This window comes from Girardinichthys multiradiatus, chromosome 14 (assembly GCF_021462225.1).
Source record: "Girardinichthys multiradiatus isolate DD_20200921_A chromosome 14, DD_fGirMul_XY1, whole genome shotgun sequence".
Lineage (NCBI taxonomy): Eukaryota > Metazoa > Chordata > Actinopteri > Cyprinodontiformes > Goodeidae > Girardinichthys > Girardinichthys multiradiatus.
Window position 1 is genome coordinate 35,113,696 of NC_061807.1, and position 21,012 is coordinate 35,134,707.

General features: G+C 37.9%; 2 protein-coding genes across 12 annotated transcripts in view; one reads left to right on the forward strand and one right to left on the reverse strand.

Annotated features, from left to right (window-relative positions):
- htr2cl1 (5-hydroxytryptamine (serotonin) receptor 2C, G protein-coupled-like 1) overlaps positions 1–21,012 on the forward strand; it is a 319,756-nt gene that overhangs the window by 258,875 nt on the left and 39,869 nt on the right. The window lies entirely within an intron of this gene.
- On the reverse strand, positions 6,589–20,226 carry LOC124880392 (N-lysine methyltransferase KMT5A-A-like). Of its 5 annotated transcripts, XR_007041319.1 has the most exons (9): positions 18,145–20,226; positions 17,897–18,059; positions 17,565–17,757; positions 16,949–17,038; positions 12,944–13,049; positions 11,868–11,929; positions 9,277–9,435; positions 9,150–9,200; positions 6,589–7,368 (listed from the first exon to the last, which is right to left on the reverse strand). XR_007041319.1 is itself a non-coding variant. In XM_047385475.1 (8 exons), exons 2-8 carry the CDS (start codon positions 18,248–18,250, stop codon positions 11,100–11,102), a joined length of 1,416 nt encoding a protein of 471 aa, XP_047241431.1. In that variant the 5' UTR covers positions 18,251–18,256; positions 19,444–20,226; the 3' UTR covers positions 10,900–11,099. The 5 variants fall into 5 exon arrangements, 4 of the variants coding, with proteins under 4 accessions (XP_047241431.1, XP_047241430.1, XP_047241429.1 ...); XM_047385475.1 differs by lacking the exons at positions 6,589–7,368; positions 9,150–9,200; positions 9,277–9,435 and adding an exon at positions 10,900–11,795 and having other exon boundaries at positions 18,145–18,256; positions 19,444–20,226; XM_047385474.1 differs by lacking the exons at positions 6,589–7,368; positions 9,150–9,200; positions 9,277–9,435 and adding an exon at positions 10,900–11,795 and having other exon boundaries at positions 18,145–19,027; positions 19,444–20,226.

Consider the following 21,012-nt stretch of genomic DNA (forward strand, 5'->3'; position numbering starts at 1 on the left):
CTCATCCAAAATACTGCTGCTAAAATCCTAACCAACACCAAGAAAATGCCACATATCAGAACCAATCGTTAGATCACTTCACTGGCTCCCTGTTTGTCAAAGAATAGATTTTAAAATTGTGCTACTAGGCTAAAAAAAAAATACATCATTAGGCTGCACATCAAGTACGAACCACGTAGACTTCCCCAGGTTTTTAGAAAGCTGCTTACTCATAGTGGTTTTCCACCGAAGGAACACTCATTCCTGAACCGGTTCAGCTCATGTTGCTTCAAACTTGGTGTTTTGTTGAGCACCGACAGACATTCCCCCAGTTTTGGGAAGCAAGCATGAGTCATAAACAGTGGGCATTACACAGTGTGGTAGTGAGGCAGCGGAGCTTTCCAAGCTGCGCGCAATGTTCCTTTTAATGCAAAAATAGAGCGTCCATGAACTACAGTGGTGCAGAAACACATGATGCCAGTTTGAAATCCCGTTTGTGAACGGTACTGGGGTCTGAACCACATTGGTGGAAAGGGGTCTCAGTGTTCCTAGAACCAGAACTAAACAAGGTGAGGCAGTAATCACTTTCTATGCTCCTCGGCTCTGGAAAAAACTCCCTGAAAACCTAAGAAACAGTTGGTTCCTTTAAATCAGGACTGAAAACATTTTTTTGCAGCGTTTGATTAAAATATTGAAACAATGCACTGTTGGAAACGTTCCTTTTATGCCTTTAATATCTATATTTCAACATCTTCAACATCTTCTTTTATGCAATGGTTTTATTCATATTCTTTTGTTATTTTCTTTCTGTATTTCCTTTAATATTCTGTAAAGAACCTTGACCTGACATATCTATGAATTGTGCTATATAAACAGACTAGCCTTGCCTTGCCTACCTGACTGCACATGTTGAGTATCCCAATTCCCACAAGTACATATAACTGATTCAGTCTGAACTTTTTAAATTAAAAGTCATTATTATATAGGCAAATCGTACAGACTCAAAAAACATGAGACAAATATTTTCTAACAAAAATGAAGAATCTGGTAATCATGATCAGCTACGGTTGTTTGAAAAATATTATCATATATGAGAGCCATAACTATGGAGCTAAATTGGGGCCATAAAGTTTGTTCAAACGAAAAAAAATTGAACCTGAAAAATAAAAGTTTGTTCAAAAGAAAAAAATAAAACCTGAAAAAAAAATTTTGTTCAAAAAAAAAACTTAAATCTGAAAAGTAGTTTTGAACTTTTTTTTTTTTTTTCCAGCTTCACACCTGGTTTTTTTTTTCAGTTGCAAAACTTTTTTTTTCAGTTTTCACATTTTTTTGGGGGGAGGTTCAAAATAATTTTTCAGGTTCAAGTTTTTTTTTTGAACTTCCAGATTTTTTTTTCGGCGTCAAACTTCTGGCCCTGTTTTGGTGTGGGGGGCAGGGCCTCAGATCATGGGGGTGCGGAATCATGACTGACAGCTCAACACTGGCTGAACAACATATTCCCAGATGTTGCATTCAGGGACCGTGGGAACTGGAATTATCTGTAATACATCATCGATATTCTATATATATGTTATTGGTTTTGAAAGATAACATGCTTCACCGATAGAAGCAGCTTACGTGAATACACGACACGCATCACAGAGGAGAAAATATGATCTTGACAGATTTGCACAACATTTTAAGTCCATGTTGCCGATTTCCCATGCTCTCAACATCAAGCAAAAGAACCGCCAGACTAAGCGACGGTATGAAACCGGATGCAAAACGAGCCGGTATTTTCCGAATATCCTTGCATAATTAACCCTGGACTTGTTTTCACATGGACTGGACTTGGGTTTCGGTTTCTGGTGCATTTTTGATTAAAAAGTGTTTGGTCTTCATTTGGTCTTCTTGGGCCAATTCTTTTTACTATATATACGCTTCCAATAGGTCAAATTATCAGGCAGCATGGAATAAATATTCACTGTTACGCTGATGATACTCAGCTTTACTTATCCATAAATCCTGATGAGCCCAACCAGTTAGATAGACTACAAGCATGTCTTGAAGATATAAAAACTTGGATGACTTTAAATTTTTTGCTTCTAAATTAAAGACAAGACAAAAGTTGTCGTCTTTGGACTGGAGTCTTTAAAAAAGAAACTGCTTAGACAATCACTTAACCTGGATGGCATTAAATTGACCTCTGGTAATAAAGTAAAAAATCTTGGTGTTATTTTTGACCAGGACATGTCATTTAAATCCTATAATAAACAGGTTTCTAGGATTTCCTTCTTTCACCTCCGGAACATTGCCAAAATTAGAAATATCCTATACAGGAGTGACGCTGAAAAACTAGTCCATGCATTTGTTACTTCAAGACTGGACTATTGTAATTCTTTACTAACAGGATGTCCACAAAATGCAGTTAAAAGCCTTCAGCTGATTCAGAATGCTGCAGCAAGAGTTCTGATGAAAATTAAAAAGATGGATCATATTTCTCCTATTTTAGCTTCCCTTCACTGGCTCCCTGTTAAATTTAGAATAGAATTTAAAATTCTCCTCCTCACATATAAAGCCCTTAATGATTTAGCTCCATCATACATCAGAGATCTGATTGTTCCATATGTTCCTAACAGAGCACTTCATTCTCAGACTGCAGGTTTACTGGTGGTTCCTAGAGTCTCTAGAAGTAGAATGGGAGGCAGATTTTTAGTTATCAGGCTCCTCTCCTGTGGAACAAGCTCCCCGTTTTAGTCCGTGAGGCAGACACCCTGTCTACTTTTAAGGCTAGGCTTAAAACTTTCCTTTTTGATAAAGCTTATAGTTCGAGTGGCTTAGTTTATCAGGGAGGGAGCCTTCCTCCCTCCCTGTTGGTTGGAGTAAGGGGAAGTCAGGTTTAGCCTAAACTGGCTCAGTTATGGTTGAGGTGCAAACACACCCTCCATTTCTGCTACCTGTATGACCCCTTCTCTTTTCCAATGGTTATAATCAGTCTGACAGAGAGAGGTATCCAAATCCTTGTGGTTTTTAGTATAACAATGACCATCAGTGGGACCCTTTGTGGGGTTCCTTGAGACGACATTGTTGTAAATAAGCGCTGTTTAACTAAATAATCTGAACTGAAACTATCTGTGTAGTTATGCTGCCTTAGGCTTAGGCTGCTGGAGGACATAACCACTTTCACCATCTTCACTACATTCTCACACTACTCTCCAATTTTGCATTATTTGCTGTTATTTCAGCTTTTAACTTTGTTCTCTCTATTCTCTTCCTAGAAGCTGCACATGGCTTGGCTCTGTGTCTGTGACACCTTTCTGGAGAGGGGAATTGTCCGAGCTTCTGCTGGCATCAACTTAATGCTCACCCTCTACCGATGATCCACATAGCCGTCTTTTAGTGTTTAACCCTTTCTCTCTCCTAGACATGGCGATTGACTGAGCTTAACTGTAACAAACTCTATGTGCTCTCTTTCAGACGCTAACCTTGAAAACTGGCTCAAAGTTTATCTGTTCTTTCTTTCTAGGTGAAACAACTAAAGGAGCTACATCCATCAACATTTACTTTTCCTTCCCATAGAAAGTACTCCTGGATCAGTGCTTCTTTGTTCTTTTTGTGTCTCTGCTCTGTTCTCTCAAACCCCCAGTCAGTCGTGGCAGATGGCTGCTCACACTGAGCCTGGTTCTGCTGGAGGTTTCTTCCTGTTAAAAGGGAGTTTTTCCTCTCCGCTGTCACTACATGCATGCTCAGTATGAGGGATTGCTGCAAAGTCAACACCAGTGACTGTCCACTGTCTCTACATGCTCATCCAGGAGGAGGGAATGCTGCAAGTCACTGACTGGATGCAATCTGCTGGGTTTCCTTAGAAAAACTTTTTATCCAATTTGAATAAATAACTGAATCTAACTGCACTGTTCAATGGTTAGGATTAATTGGAATGTATGTACCTGACTGTTGTGAAGTGCCTTGAGACAACATGTGTTGTGAATTGGTGCTATATAAATAAAACTGAATTGAATTGAATTCATTTAGTGAAGAGACTCACAGCCAGGGTCAAACTGGCATACGGGGCAACCGGGGAAATCCCCGGTGGACCGCTGGCTTAGGCATTTCTTATTTTGTGAATGTTTAGTTTTTAATAACTGCCTTTCACAGATGCAGTGCGCTGGGCCGGTGGTTCATGGGCCCACGAGCTGAATCACCGGCCCACCGCCCTGCACAGACGCAGGGCGAGTGCGACATCAAGTACATAAGAGGCGACAGTTTCTGGGGCGCTGATATTTTTTTGGACCACTGTGGCCTAAATTAAGCCATATCAACCTGTTAGGGATAACCTTTATTTATATGACTCAGTCCGATATACATTTGTAAAATCTACATTCAATGTGTAATTAAACCTTTTCTACATCGATTACATAAACTTTTTCTTGCCATATATTTACCCCTTAATAAAACAAATAATTTCCAAGAGTATATATAAGATAAAGATTAGGCACTTGAAGCCCACTTGAAGGCTGAAGTGTTATTTTGCACAGAAAAATAAGGAAAAATGTCTATCTCTAGATGTGCAAAGTTGGTAGAAATATACAGCAAAAGACTTGCAGCTGTAATTGTGGTGAAATGAGATCGAACAACATATTATTCATTTTAAACAAGACCAACATTAAGTTCAAAATGTTCTATAGTTGAACATTTTCTGAGATTGTTGGGAACAGTTGTTGTCTCTCTGTCAGTGTTTCCCTGAACAAAATCAATATTAGGACAGCACTGGACTCCATCTTATTTACCTTCACAGGAGACACCTTATACTCCTGATCCCTTTAATCAAATTGTGTATATTAGATTTGTCTTGTGTGATGTATGTTCATTCTTAAGCAGGAAAGGTTAGCCATCCTCGAATAAGAAGATGAATGACAAAACGACAGGCTGCATTGTTTTCAACAGAAGTGTACACACTGGTTTTAAACAATCTTAGAACTCACATTTCCATACAATTCACAGATCGCCATCATATTTTCATCTCTTTTTTTCATGTAGTTGAAATGTTTTTTGTATAAATGTCGTGCTGTTTTTTAATATTCTTGTTGCAATGCATTTCTCAGACATAATTGTAAAGAAAATATAAACAAAGTAAAACTATATTAATATTAATATTATGAATTAGTTGCAGAGCCAAACACAACAGAACTGTCTGTGTATTTTGGATTGGATCCACATAGGAATAAGGAGACCTCATTTGATGGCAAAAACAATAATGATATCCATCCATCTATTTTCTAAACTGAATTAACGTTGCAGGTTTGCACAGAGGCTGGTGTCTATTTCCAACAGTTAACAGGCAAGAGACGGAGTAAATGTCACCATGTTCCCAGCCCATTACAACACCACTACAAAGACATTCAATGGCTACCAAACTGGAGGGCTATGTAGAATCCCCAATTAACCTAACATGCATGTCTTTGGACTGTGTTAACCAAAATATCCATAGAATGTCCATGTATGCACTCCAGACCTTCTTTCTATGAGCAAATGTGCTAAACACTGCCACATAGTGCAGCTCGAAATACCTTTAACCTGAAATTAAATCTGGGTATGCGCCACACACCAACATATCTACATCCATCTGTAAAAGCAAAGCCCAAAACTATCTAGAAACCCTTACAAATTTTAATATAAGAACCTTTTTTTGGCTTTGAGCAAGCCCAAGCTGAAGGAGATCACAGCCATAAATCTCAATTTAAATAAGATTATAGATTCCATTTGTTTTAGAGAAGAAAAGGGAAGGCCTCGACATGCGTTTCTGGGCAGAGATAATTATCTGATAAGATCCAGCCTTAGATTACAGTATTATCTTTTTCTTTTTTGGTTATTGGAACACAGTTACCAGCAATATCTCAATAAGTCACTTTAGGAAAGATAGTAGATGGATAGCACATCTGGCCGTACATAAATATTTGATAATATGAAAGCATCTAAATATTAATCCTCAGTGTTCTGTGTGTGTGTGTGTTCCTGTCTTGGCATCACAGTGAGAACCAATTTCCCGATTTCACCATCAAATTGAGGACCAATTGTACCAAAGTGAGGACATTTTGCTGGTCCTCACGACCTATTTTGCTAACGGTTAGGTTTAGGACTAAGGTGTGAATTGAGTTTAGGTTAAGGTTAGGTAAGCACTGGTAATGGTTAGGTTTAGGGTTATTGTTAGGGTTAGGGCATAGAAAGGGTTGAAAATGACTGAAAATCAATGGAAGTCAATGGGAGTCAACACATGGTCCTCACTACATATAGTAAAACACACATACAGGTATATATGGATTAGCCAGACTTTTTCACCAAACAGGCCTGGAGGTGGTTTCGATGGACTACCCTTTCCCAAGTACCTAGAACAATGGGAGGTGGCTTAAAACACTGCAAAAAATCTGAAACAAATTTAGCTCACCATAGCTTTCAGATCGGAGCTACACAGCATTTTTTACAGCAACCTGGCAACATGGTGGCTTATATGGACATCAACAAAATGTGGTTTATGAGAACAAAACAAAGCACTGTGTGGACTTTAAAGGGACAACTATGTCATATTTAAAACCCCACTGATTAGCATAAATACACAGCCTGACTGCACAAAGCTTTAACAGAACAGTCATTTTATTTGTTAAATATGACCAAATTCTTCAATTACTTTTCTTCACAGAACCATATTTTTTTTCAAAAAGTAAAAGTAAACACAAAATTTAAATTGGCAAAAGAAAAAGTAAAATTTAAGTGCCTCAAGACAAAATACAAAAAATTAAATATAGCCCTTTAGGGCGCATGGTGTTACTGCTTATTCTGGATGAAATTAAATGCTCACTACAATGTCAAATCAAAATTCTTTAACCTCTTCAAATATTTGCTATCCTGGGCAACAGCATGAAATGTTTCAACGTTAGAAAAATACGTTGAAGAATAACAGCTTCAAAGAACTTGCGTTACTCAACATAATCAGATAAATAGCTTTTGCTTTTGTGTCTACCTCAACACAACAAACTGGCAAGTAAAAATCTGCCTTTAGGGTGCAGGCTCTTAAAGATAAATCAAAATATTACTTGTCTGGTAGACACCACTAAAATTGTTGAACAAAAGAGTAACACCTTTGAATAAGTGATTACTTCACATGTCAGATCTATAGCTTTTGCTTCTGTGCCTGCCTCTTAGCAGTTATTCCCCGGTTTCTCACAAAGTCTCTGATATTTTGTGCTGTTCTTTGAACCAGCACAGGACCTTCAACCAACTTACAATGATTGCACTCATTTTTAGTGGCAAGCTTTCCTTTACTTATGTGAGCTTTAAAATGCCTCATAACAGCAGAAACTTCAGCACGTGACCATGGTTTTTTTGGTTGCCTTCTGGATGTGCCAGAGGAGTTCTCTGCAGAAAAAAGTTAAAAAGGAAAACCATTAAAACAGTTAATTAAAACAGACCCCCTTTACACAGCATAACATTCCCACTACAAAGTTTAGAAAAAATAATTGTGAGATCATGACAATAAGTAGTAGACAGTTTGTAGGAATGAACTTCAGACATATGGAGACAGACAATAGAATGTAAAGAAGTAGTAGTAGTAGATTAGTAACATCATGATTGCTGTCACAATGAAAGGCTTTCCAATTTGTAATAACCCAACTACATTCTAATAGATAGCATAGAGGGGTCATAACGTATGTAAAGGGAGTCTTATTGCCATTAAAACATAAAGAGAAATGAACAGATGTGATTTAAAAAATGTTTTCCAAAAAATAAATGAAAATATACAGTAAAAAAATAACTAATCATGAACTGCACACAATCTCAAAGTGGAGTCATGTGACAAAGCCAACTTGTCTGTAATTTGCCACAGTATTGAATGACTGATTTAATTAAATAATGTGTCATTTTTCATGAACTACAACCTTGTTAGCATAAAACATCAATTATAATTTCCTCTTCTATTTTAAGTGGATGCTGCTCAGAACACATGAAAAACTATGTTGCGTGTTGAATTTTAACAAAGAAAAAAAACTGAAAAAAAGGCGATACTTTTAGCCTTCCTGATATTTACTGGTCAATAGCATGGCTTCTATGTCTTGCAGCAACAGCCTCTCCATGTGGTTCTACACTAGGTTTGCACATGTCTCAAGCATACGGCAAAGAGTTCCAGGTCATCTAAATTGCATGGTTTTCAAGCATGAACATGGACCTTAAGCACCTGCCAATGGGATTGAGAACTGGGCTCTGTGAGGCTCACTTCAGGATCCAGATTGTTACATCCCTCAAAATGTTTGTGACCAACTTTAAGGTATGCTTTGGGTTATAACATTGTTCAAAGACCAAGCGGTAGCCTAAAGCGAGACTTGCTGATTTTCTTAAATGACTCTTCCAAATCCCAATTCAATTCATTAATTCATTCATTATGCTATGAAATGAACGAGGTTCCAAGTGGCTGAAACAGCAAAACAGCCCAATTACATGATGCTCCCATCACTATGTTTAACAATGGGAACTGTGTTTTTAAGGGTTGAATTCCTATCCTTTGCTTCTCCAAACAAAAGCAACATCACTATGCTCAAAGAGCTCAGGTTTTGTCTCATCAGACTTACAAAACACATAACCATGCTTGAAATGTTCATGGGCAAACCTTAAGGCTCCCACATACTTCATCCAAAGTGCCAAAATCAGCTCTCATTGACATAGATGTGTGATAAAAATTGCATCATTTTGTTTGAAGAGAGGCATCTGTCTCCTCTTCTAAGATCAACCAGGACAAGTTTTAAATATTTTGACAGAGGTCTGTACAAGGTGTTTGAGAGATAGAACTCTGCTAATTGTCAATTTAATGTGCAACCAGTTAGGAGCGATTAGGAGTGCTACTTTAGTCACAAATATGATTGGAAGAAGGGGCACACGTCACTATTCCTTATGGAAGCATAATTTCCTATTTTAAAAACAAATTGGTTCTTTCTCTTTTTTGTCAAGACAGCTGGACAACTGGCAGAGAGACAGAGCTGATCTCTGAGAAGTAGGAAGTTGTGCCTACAATATAATAATGTCAAAGTTTTGTAGTTTTTAAACTAGAGCTGATCAAATATGGTTAGCTGCCAGGAATCATGCTTTAGCCAAAGGTAGTCAGGAGTTTGGATCAAAAGACAACCTCATAAGGAAACTTCACTTACTTTCAATAGGAAGGACACTTTCCTCTGCTGTGGATGATGACACAGTTCCCACTAAGACATAAGACAAAAGTAATAAAATAAAAATGGCTTGACAAAGTTATAGCATCTTTGGATTGAGGTAACTTACATAAGTCATCTGTGTTGTTGATCTGCTCAGTTATTTCAAGGTCTGGTTCCTGAGTTTCCAAAGGCATGGTGTTTCCACATTCTTTTACCAGTGCCTCTGCATCACTCTCATCCGACTCACTCCTTTCCTTTGTTTCAGCATCACTTAGTGCAATTTCATCTGAAAGCCATTATTAGATCGCAAATGAATACTATGGATAAATTTGTCCAAGCAATACCAAAAAAACAACAAAAAAAAAAAAAAAAAAAAAAAAAAAGACTTAAAACACCTTAGCATTTGAGCAAAATATACTGGATGGAATTAAAGAGATCACAAATTTATATACCTCAGGTGCAATTACACTGATTTACTTTCTAATCACTACTGTAATAGTTTTCAATAATAATCATTGATTTACATTTAGAAATGAATAATCAGTTTAATAAAATTGGTAATGTCAGACAAGTCCTGATAATTGAAATCAGAAAAAAAAAAGAATTTCAATAATAACCTTCGATTTCAATTTCATCAAGGGATTTCCCTTGCAGGCTGGAAAAATTTCCTTTTTCCATTGACAAAAGCAGCTTGGATATCTTCGCCAATTGTGTGGTGGGAACTGGCAATCTGTAAAATTCCCTGTGAACGCGAATGTCATGACCCAAGAAATCTGCAACCTGGTCAAGTTCATTGTGTTTCAAATTGAGGACTTGAAAAAGGGTGGCAACATGTTTCCGGAGTTGTGTTGACCTGAGGAACTCTGGGTGCTTTGCTCCACATTGGCTTGCATAAATACGCAAACAGTCTTGGCCTCTATAGTGGCTCAGTGATTTTGGTCTTGCAAACAGGAAGATGTTTGTGAGACAAACACCACATTCATCTCTTTTACTGACCAAGAGTGACAGGGCATCCACCACATCTGGTGAGAGCAAAACTGCAACCTTTCGACCTCTTTTCCCAATGATTTCAACACGACTGAAATAGTTACAGAGCTTCTGTTCAACCTCGGATAACCCAGTGGCAACATCTTCATGGAGCTTGGTGTCATCTCTCTGCTGGAAACCTCTGAGGTGCATCTTTGAAACTTCCCCAGCTCGTCTTCGATTGAACACAATGACCGTTCGGCATAATTCTGGGGGCTGACTTTACCTTTCAAGTTGCAAAATGCATCTTCTCCAGATTTCTTAAGATACTGATGAAGCCTCTGAACATCTTCTGTGAATGGTAAGGTTAATGGCTTATTATATTTGGCATGACTCAGAGTGTTCAACTCAGACCACTTGGATGTGTACAGTTTTTTGAAAGTGTCAGTAGACTTGATCAGTTCTTCGTCTTCTGCCATTAGCGCTCGACAATGGATAATGTCACAGATTTTGTTTAGTGTATGTCCCAGTTTTAGTGCAAGGCTAGGTGTTTGGTATGAATGATTTTCATCATCAAAACCTGCGACAATCTTTACTAGCTGGACAATTCTTTGGAAGTTAGCAGATTTCACAGGTTCCTCCAGGTTATGTACAGAGAATTCTGTGCGTAGACATATTAACAGTCGTCCTATTTCACGAAGCTTCTGGCGGATGTACTCGTACCTGGTAGGGTTTTGTCCATGTCTGTTGTAGAGACTGGGCAAACTGGATAATGAAGAGGTCTTTTCTCACAGTTGTGGCCACATCATCCTGCTTCATGGGACCGAGGAGCTTCCAAACCCCTCTTGAAATCTCATGACAGAATGCAGACTGTTGAGCCATGGCAAAGCCCAGTACTTTGGTTCTTCCAGGTCCTTGGTTCAAGTCTTCATTTTGTGGCTTGCAGGGGCATCTGCAGACATGTCTCCACAGTTCCTTTCGAATTTACATACCTTGACAGTACATGCAGTGAATAAACATTCCAGTCTTTGCTTCAGCTTTTGGCTTTCTCTTAACTTTCAATGATCCTTTCCCACTTTGTATAACCTCAGAGTTATGTTTGAAGTTGCCCTTGTTCCTCATTTTTTCTAAAATAACTTTGCGGTCTTTTGAGTCCTCCGGAAGGGAGAAGGCATAAGTAATTTCAGCATCCGTCTTGTGTGTTTTTACATGGCGTGTTATTTTGCTCTGTGGTTTACCACATACAAAGCAGTAGTTTTTAACACTCATAATCTGCTGTGAGGATTCCTGTTTGTGAAGCTCCTTTTGAAATTTTGGTTTATCATTTGAATCTTTGATAGACTTTGCTTTGCTGGATGTTTCAAGTGTGCCATCACCCATGTTATCTGTGTTAAGAAGAGGCTGGTATTGTGATGTGCTAAGTACAACAACGTCACTTGACACTGGCAAGAATAAAGTGAGATCAGGCACTGTTGGATTTCTTTGAATTTGACCATCTTTAGTCTTGATGGACTGAAGAGGGATGCCAACATCTGAGTCTTCAGATTCTGCAGATTCTGAATTTGGTATGTAGTCCTTATCAGACATGTCACAATCTGACATTTCATGTTGTTTTAAAGGTGCTGTGCTGTCCTCATCTGACGAGGGATCATCAAACGAATTTTTAAAAAGCTCTTTTTCCTGAAAAAGTGGGAAACATAATTTATGTAATGATGGACACTTAACTCAAAAAAACCTTATGTGGATATTCACCTGGGTTGGGTCATCATTTGTAATTCGTTTAAGGCAGTACGAATGCCAGACTTTTGAACAACCTGTGAAAAAAATGTAAATGTATAAATACTAACAGCAGATGAACAAAATCCAAAATCTCAGAGAAAACCTGACAACTCCTTATTTTAGGATCAGTTAGAAAAATTAGGTATGTATTAATGATGATTTCTTTTAAAGTACAAAGTTAAAATTTCTGGAGAGAAATTCATGAGTTTTGTTTTAAGTAAAAGGTTAAGTTTAACGGTCTTAAGTTATTTTGAAATCTTCCACTGCTTTCAAAGTGACCATTATTTGATAAATTACATTGCGTTTTAATCTATCCACCGTATTTTCCGGACTATACATCGCACCGGAGTACAAGTCAAATTAGCCAAAAAATGTGTCATGAAGAGGAAAAAAAACATAAGTCGCTCCGGAATATAAGTTGCATTTATTCCGAAATTGTCAAACAAAGGTTCCGGTGACGCCTTGGGTTCAGTTGCCTGCTTTTTAACAAACATACGAAAACTGTTGGTTTTGGATGAGACGTCTGCTGGCAGTTTCTGACGCACCAATGTCCGCGCTAAAATCAGGATGGTCAGGAACGGCTCTGACTCTTTTTGCTTTTCAGGTGTAGTTCCCTTGTGGCATGAGCGCCAAGCAAGTGCAGGCATTTTGTACTGCATGGGAAACGGAGATTGACCTAACACCTGCAAAGTGCACAACAGAGCAGAGACACCTGAAGAGTCATTCCTCCGGCTCTGGCCCTTTGACTTTTAGCTTTCCTTGTGACTTCAAGCTGTAATGTTTAATCCTTGTTCATTTCCGTCAGTATGGATTGACATTGAACAGATCAGTGAAAAAAAATGGGTCATGAAGGAAAAAAAAAAACCTTATACAAGTCGGTCTGGACTATAAGATACAGGACTAGCAAAACTATGAAAAACAATCTATAGTCCGCAAAATACCGTACTCAGAATTCTCTAATCTTTATTTAGTGGTTAACAGTTAAAGTAAAACATTCTATTTAACACAATGTTTTTAAATTCATGGTACTAATTAACTAAATATCTCACCTTCGCATTGGTAACCAAGCCACTTGATAGAAGAACAGGGTCCAAAACACTGAGTACACCTCTCCAAAGAGGATACAGTTGTGCACACCAGGTGATGTTTTTGGCACTATAGGCAAACAATATAGAAATAAATTAGGTCATACATCAAAGTAATTTGTTTGTCCTTAAAGTGTTCCAGTCAACCGTAAAAGATTGTTTCTATATACTTTCAAACTGCTAAATAAAAAGTCTCATTCTGTGGTTAAGTTGTAGAGAAATCATCTAAAATCCTTAGATTTTCTTTAACTAACAAGAAATTTCAATCTCTATTCTCCTTATTTGTTCCTGGTTGCTCAGTCTTCTTTTACTAGGGGTCAAACTCATATTTATAAGGTCAATTCAATTCAATTCAGTTTTATTTATATAGCGCCAATTCACAACACATGTTGTCTCAAGGCACTTCACAGAAAATAATGTGGGTTACATTGATAACTGGCGAACATTTTGGGGAAAACCTGGTCTGATCCGGAGGGATGGCATCCATCCCACTTTGGATGGAGCTGCTCTTCTTTCTATGAATCTGGCTGAATTTATTAGTTATCCAGAACTCTGACAACCCAGGGTTCAGACCAGGAAGCAGGGTCATAGTTTAACACTCCTCTCTGCAGCTTCTGTACTGCTACCAACCCATTACCCTATTAAGACAGTGTCTCGCCCACGGCCAAAATTGAATAGGTTAAAAATATAATCTAAAAGGAGGAAATCAGGAAAATCTAATAAGAATAAACACAACTCAGACCGAAAAGAAAAATAAAACAATTAAATGTGGCTTACTGAACATAAGATCTCTCTCTTCAAAGACTTTGCTAGTTAGTGACCTGATTTGTGACAATCAGATTGATTTACTTTGCCTCACAGAAATCTGGCTGCAGCAAGAGGATTATGTTACTATAAATGAGTCAACTCCTATTAATTATTTAAATTTTCACATTCCTCGAATTACTGGGCGAGGAGGAGGAGTAGCAACCATCTTTCAGTCGGATTTATTGATTAGCCCCAGACCAATCAATAGCTACAACTCTTTTGAATATTTAATCCTTAGTTTTCCTCATCCAAATTGCAAAGCAGTAAAACCACTTGTGTTTGTTTTGTGCCGTCCACCAGGCCCTTACTCTCAATTTTTAGATCAGTTTTCAGACCTTTTATCTGATTTAGTGTTAAATACAGATAAAGTTATTATAGTGGGGGATTTTAACATTCATGTAGACGCTGAAAGTGATAGCCTAAATATAGCGTTTAATGCTATCTTAGACTCAATTGGCTTTGATCAAAACATTAACAAACCTACCCACCTTTGTCTTCATTCTCTGGACCTTGTGCTGACATATGGCATTGAGTGTAAACACATAATATTCTCTCATAACCCTGTCCTGTCTGACCATTTCTTAATAACCTTTGAGTTTAATTTAACCGAGTACTCCACACCTGAAAGAAAATTTCCTAATAGTAGATCATTATCAGGCGATGCTGTAACAACCTTTAAAGATAATGATGGATTGCTGCAAAGTCAACACCAGTGACTGTCCACTGTCTCTACATGCTCATCCGGGAGGAGGGAATGCTGCAAGTCACTGACTGGATGCAATCTGCTGGGTTTCCTTAGATAGAAAAACTTGTTATCCAATTTGAATAAAAAGCTAACTCCGACTGCACTTTTCAATGGTTAGTATTAATTGGAATGTATGTACCTGACTGTTGTGAAGTGCCTTGAGACAACATGTGTTGTGAATTGGCGCTATATAAATAAAACTGAATTGAATTGAAAAACAGTCAGGTACATACATTCCAATTAATCCTAACCATTGAACAGTGGAGTCAGAGTTAGTTATTTATTCAAATTGGATAAAAAGTTTTTCTATCTAAGGAAACCCAGCAGATTGCATCCAGTCAGTGACTTGCAGCATTCACTCCTCCTGGATGAGCATGTAGAGACAGTGGACAGTCACTGGCGTTGACTTTGCAGCAATCCATCATACTGAGCATGCATGTAGCGACAGTGGAGAGGAAAAACTCCCTTTTAACAGGAAGAAACCTCCAGCAGAACCAGGCTCAGTGTGAGCAGCCATCTGCCACGACCGACTGGGGGTTTGAGAGAACAGAGCAGAGACACAAAGAGAACAAGAAGCACTGATCCAGGAGTACTTTCTATGGGAAGGAAAAGTAAATGTTAATGGATGTAGCTCCTTTAGTTGTTTCACCTAGAAAGAAAGAACAGATAAACTCTGAGCCAGTTTTCAAGGTTAGAGTCTGAAAGAGAGCACATAGGGTTAGTCACAGTAGAAGCTCAGTCAGTAGCCATGTCTAGGAGAGAGAAAGGGTTAAACACTGAAACACAGGGCCATGTGGATCATCGGTAGAGGGTGAGTATTAAGTTGTTCCCAGCAAAAGCTCGGACACTTCCCCTCTCCAGAAAGGTGTCACAGGTAGACACAGAGTCAGGCTTCTAGGAAGAGAATAGAGAGAACAAGAACAGGTAGCAGAAATGGAGGGTGTGTTTGCACCTCAACCATAACTGAGCCAGTTTAGGCAAAACCTGACTTCCCCTTACTCCAACCAACAGGGAGGGAGGAAGGCTCCCTCCCTGATAACCTAAGCCACTCTAACTATAAGCTTTATCAAAAAGGAAAGTTTTAAGCCTAGCCTTAAAAGTAGACAGGGTTAAAACTTTCGGACTAAAACCGGGAGCTGGTTCCACAGAAGAGGAGCCTGATAACTAAAGATCTGCCTCTCATTCTACTTCTAGAGACTCTAGGAACCACCAGTAAACCTGCAGTCTGAGAACAAAGTGCTCTGTTAGGAACGTATGGACCAATCAGATCTCTGATGTATGATGGAGCTAGATCATTAAGGGCTTTATATGTGAGGAGAAGAATTTTAGATTCTATTCTGGACTTAACAGGGAGTCAATGAAGGGAAGCTAAAATAGGAGAAATATGATCTCTCATTTTAATTTTTATCAGAACTCTTGCTGCAGCATTTTGAATCAGCTGAAGGCTTTTAACTGCATTTTGTGGACATCCTGTTAGTAAAGAATTACAATAGTCCAGCCTTGAAGTAACAAATGAATGGACTAGTTTTTCAGCGTCACTCCTGGATAGGATATTTCTAATTTTGGCAATGTTCCGGAGATGAAAGAAGGAAATCCTACAAACCTGTTTAATAAGGGATTTAAATGACATGTCCTGGTCAAAAATAACAACAAGGTTTTTTACTTTATTATTGGAGATCAATTTAATGCCATCCAGGTTAAGTGATTGAATAAGCAGTTTCTTTTTTAAAGACTCCGGTCCAAAGACAACAACTTTTGTCTTGTCTTTAATTTAGAAGCCAAAAAATTTAAAGTCATCCAAGTTTTTATATCTTTAAGACATGCTTGTAGTCTATGTAACTGGTTAGGCTCATCAGGATTTATGGATAAGTAAAGCTGAGTATCATCAGCGTAACAGTGAAAATTGATCCCATGCTGCCCAATAATTTGACCTATTGGAAGCATATATATAGTAAAGAGAATTGGCCCAAGTACTGAACCCTGTGGTACTCCACAATTATCCCTGGAGTTTAAAGATGATTTATCATTTACATGAACAAATTGGAATCTGTCAGACAGATAAGATTTAAACCAGCCTAGCGCTGCTCCCCTGATCCCTACAGCATATTCCAGCCTTTTTAAGAGAATATTATGGTCAACTGTCACAAAACCCAAACAAACATTTTCATCAACTCAATATCGCAAGGTCTCCATATACAATATAGTCATCCTAAGTCACACTAGAGCAGTTGACCATAAAACACACACATACACACACTCAGTTTACCGTTTGAAACCCATTATCTGAGACTGTCCTTACAAACCAGTGTCCATATGAACCACATGACACTCAAGTCCACACACAGACACATTGAAGTTGGACAGGTTGACTGACTGACTGACTGACATCATTTAGCTGAATCTTAAACATAAAATACCGTGGCATTGATGGGGAGTACATCAAGGACTGGATCTGTCTCATTTGGGATGTTTGCTGCCATCTGGTCCAGGTCATTTTCAACTTCCTTCTGAAACAGATAATGAATACAAGTCAACACCATACTGAACATGACTTAATCATGGAGATATTCTTAAGTGATAGTTTTCTTGGCTTGTGTCAGGATCTTGTCTCATCAAAGCTTTCAAGAAGATCATTTGTACACACTTTCATTTGGTCTTGGCTTGATACAGTTTCATAACATGAAGCTAACTGATGTGGATGGCACTTCAAAATCTTGTCAAGTTGATTCCTGCAGAATTTTATAAGAAACTATGTATAGAGATTAAGTAAAATACTACTAAAAACATCCTCTTCAACTACTATAAATACCATTATATTGTAATCATTTTACCATATGTTCATGGACAAATGGTTGTTTTATATATTAATGTTTTGTATATGCAATAACCATGTATAGTTGTGAAAAGAATAATAAAATAAAAAAAGGATTCAGTATGAAAGGTTTAAGGTTGTAAACTATCATCATTAGAACATTTCTTGTATTACCATTGTCATAAGATTCATAACGTTTTAGTGAATTTTAGTTTTACTACCTTGCATCGCCATGGCCAGTCTGAGTCCCCATAATTATAGGTAATCTCTTCTCCCTGATTAATTTCTCGAGTTGCAAACAAACACAAATGTGGCTTCGCTTGCACAGTCAGGTACTTCATTTTGGCATTTGGGCTGATATCGTCATCATTTACAAGCCTTCCAAGGGAGCCATCTTCTTTTGCTGCATCAACACTACAAATACATAACATTAGGAATTATTTAATATACAAATAAAGCAGTAAAGATGAAATTCTTCCCAAGAGTCTTACATCCATCATATTGACATATGTCCTTTACTTCTAATTAGACTTGATAATACAAACATACTCACCACCAGAGTTTTCCATTAAAGTAAAATTCAAACAAGAACACTTTAAGGTTGTCATGGTAAACTCTCTGTCTCCTCTCACATTCCTCTTTGCTGATCAGTTCACCTTGATACTCCAACAGAAAGTCTCCTTTCTGGAAAAAGGTCGTGGTAAAGATACCACGGCCTAATTAAGAAAACAAATTAGCAATAATAAGTAAACAATGTATCAAGGTTTGATTGTAATTAAACCACTTAAAAAATCCTCATACCTTTAAAGGCATTGATATATTTCACGTCAAGACCCACTTTGTCCTTTCCGGTATCAATATAATATTTGGCATCTTCCTTTGGATTTATGCGTCTTCTCCTCTGCATGTTTTACTGGCATGTAGAAAATGTTTTAACAGTCAAAGAAGCTTGTAGGAATTATTGAATTATTTTAAACAGCTATGAATTAAAGTATAGATGTGGAAGCATATCATGCACACAGGCTAGATACACAACCCTGATAGCTAAATCACTAACATATCACTTCCATCTGATAAAAAAAAAAAAAAAGATAAAAACAATAGACCTCAAGTGATGTTTGGAGCTTCACAAACTCACCTCTACATGAAGCTTCGTCTTACTTTTTATTAATGCCCTCATAATCTAGTCTCTGTCCCTGTGGTCTTATTTGTGCCGAACACTGACAAATGTCAAAGCTATGCATCTGTACTGTTCCTCCAGCTTCAACATGTTTATGCCTGTAATGCACCTCCACATTGGACTTCTTCATCACTGCCAGCACCTCAACACAAACTAAACACACAGTTCTGCTTCTCACTACAACGAAAAAAAAAATCTGCAGTAGTAACTGTACATAAACTAACAGCATTAACATCCTGATAAATGCATGTAACCATTTACAGTACACATCTTTAAAGTCATCGGTGCATCAGCCCTATTGTAGCTAATTCATTGCATTAACACCTTTATCCACAGGTGCTTTTACAAAAGTTAAAAATTTTCACACAAACCTGAGCGTTTACTTAATGTTGATCTCCTGCTGCTTGCTCCTCAACACGAACTAAAGGCAAATCAGGCTTAACGAGCTTAACAAGCAGGGCGTCACTACTCCGAAACTTAGCATTCCTCCAACGGTGCAAGTAGCTAAAACAAAACAAGCAGCTTGTCGATGTTATTCAATATAACGATGAAAACCTTAAAACCCATCTCCTACCTTATTTTTCTCAAAATTATTCTCAACTTGTCACACACCTAATATTTCCTCCAGCCATCACAGAAGGTTAGCATGCCTCTCCTAGCCATGCTAGCTTCTTACTTTAGAACACAACACCCGGAATAAAAACTGTATTGCCTCAAATAGGTCTTTTCAGTCACAAAAACATACATATTTAAGCTACTGCATACAAATATGGAAAAAAAAAAGTGCTTAGGTTTAATGTCAACTAAATTAAAATCTAAAATACCTCACATTTTGCTCAAAATCTTTTCTTCCAGGCTACTTTTACTTGTAAATACCTTCCTCTAGTCAAAAATTATTTTAATTGACCATTAAAGCTTACCTTTGCACAGTTAGTCCACCAAGACATGGATTTTGAGATCTGCAGCTTCAAATGGTGATTTAATTTTTAAAAACTAGGCCTCTGAGCTGGCCTTGGTAATAAGGCCCTCCCACAGGTTTTTTCCAGCCAATCAGATGACGACCGGGTAAAACCGCGCGTAGTGTATGAAAAATGTGTGTAAAAATGCAGTTCATACACTGAAAGCAGGCAGCGCTGTTTTATACACTGGAATACACAGAAATCAGGTTACATGGTATAAAAGGACAATTAAAGAAAGTGAGAAAACAAGCTGTTTATTCACTGAAAACTACAAATACATGGTCCAAATCATGCAAACACTGGCATAGTTCCTATAATACTTTAGATTTATGAGGAAAAGTGTTGTTTAGATACTGAAAATTGCAAATACACTGCTTGACTTAGAAGGACATTGGCAATGTCCGTGTAATACACCTAGGTCCGTGTAATGTAAGTACGTATTCAGGTCAAAAGGCGGGCTAAACCACATACAGGCACACAAGAGTGTGTGTGTGTGTGTGCGTGTGTGTGTGTGTGTGTGTGTGTGTGTGTGTGCGTGCGTGTGTGTGTGTGTGTGTGTGTGTGTGTGTGTGTGTGTGTGTGTGTGTGTGTGTGTGTAGTAAAACCTACAAAAATGTTACAGGGACTCATTGATATTATTCTGAACCGTTATTTGCATCCATAGATTACAAAAATTAATCCCTTATCATATTGTAGTGGAATTTACTTATCAAAGTGTGAGAGAAGTTGACTCACAACAAGAGAAAATCCAGACTTTGTCTTTATAAGTTTTATTCAAAGGCATTTCAGCATTTGAAGACCCTGTCACTGAGGTTAGTCAGTGAAGCAGAGCCTCGATCAACATTATACCAAACATGACAGTGTTATCTCAACTTCAAAGAGTCTGTGTTTTATGGCCCTAGATCTTCCTCGGATCAGAGGTAACAAAGTTATCTACGAACAGACCCATCTGCTCTTCCTGAGGCATCACCCTAAAGCATGGGTTTTAACCATTAAACTTCTGATAATGGCTTTTACAGCTTCCTCCTCTAACACAGATGTTCTGAGGAGTGAGGTAACCTAAAGGTCATACACTTTGGAACACTTAATAAAATATTTCCATTACAATATTTTGCATTTAGGTGGAACAAGCATACTTCATGGCTTTTATAGATTCATATTTGGACCTTTAGACATAAGTACCCTTAAAAAAAAAATGCCTTCATGGTTGTGTCAGGAAGGCCGTCCAGTGTAAAAGTTTCAGCCAAGTATTTGTACAAGTTATACCAACTTTCTGTGGTGACATCTGAAAAAGGCGACAGCTGAAAAGACTCCCCCACAACTCTTCAAAAAGTGTTTTACTGTGATGATATTTTGTAGAAACGTCTAAAGTCTTCCTAGGTCCAAAACTAGGGAAGGAGAGCTCATTTGTCCGGACGGGACGTTTTTCTTTGGATACACAATGGACTCCTGGCAGAAGTGGAGGATTATGTGTTTGTCGATAATGTCAGTCGAGGATGTGGAAGATGTGTATATAATTGGATATTTGAT

Coding starts and splice junctions, on each gene's coding strand:
- LOC124880392 (XM_047385475.1), bottom strand. CDS start 18,250: ATGCAGAGGAGAAGACGCATAAATCCAAAGGAAGATGCCAAATATTAT. Junction 18,060..18,144: donor ATATATCAATGCCTTTAAAG/GTATGAGGATTT, acceptor TTTCTTAATTAG/GCCGTGGTATCTTTACCACG. Junction 11,930..12,943: donor GCTTGGTTACCAATGCGAAG/GTGAGATATTTA, acceptor TTTTTTTCACAG/GTTGTTCAAAAGTCTGGCAT.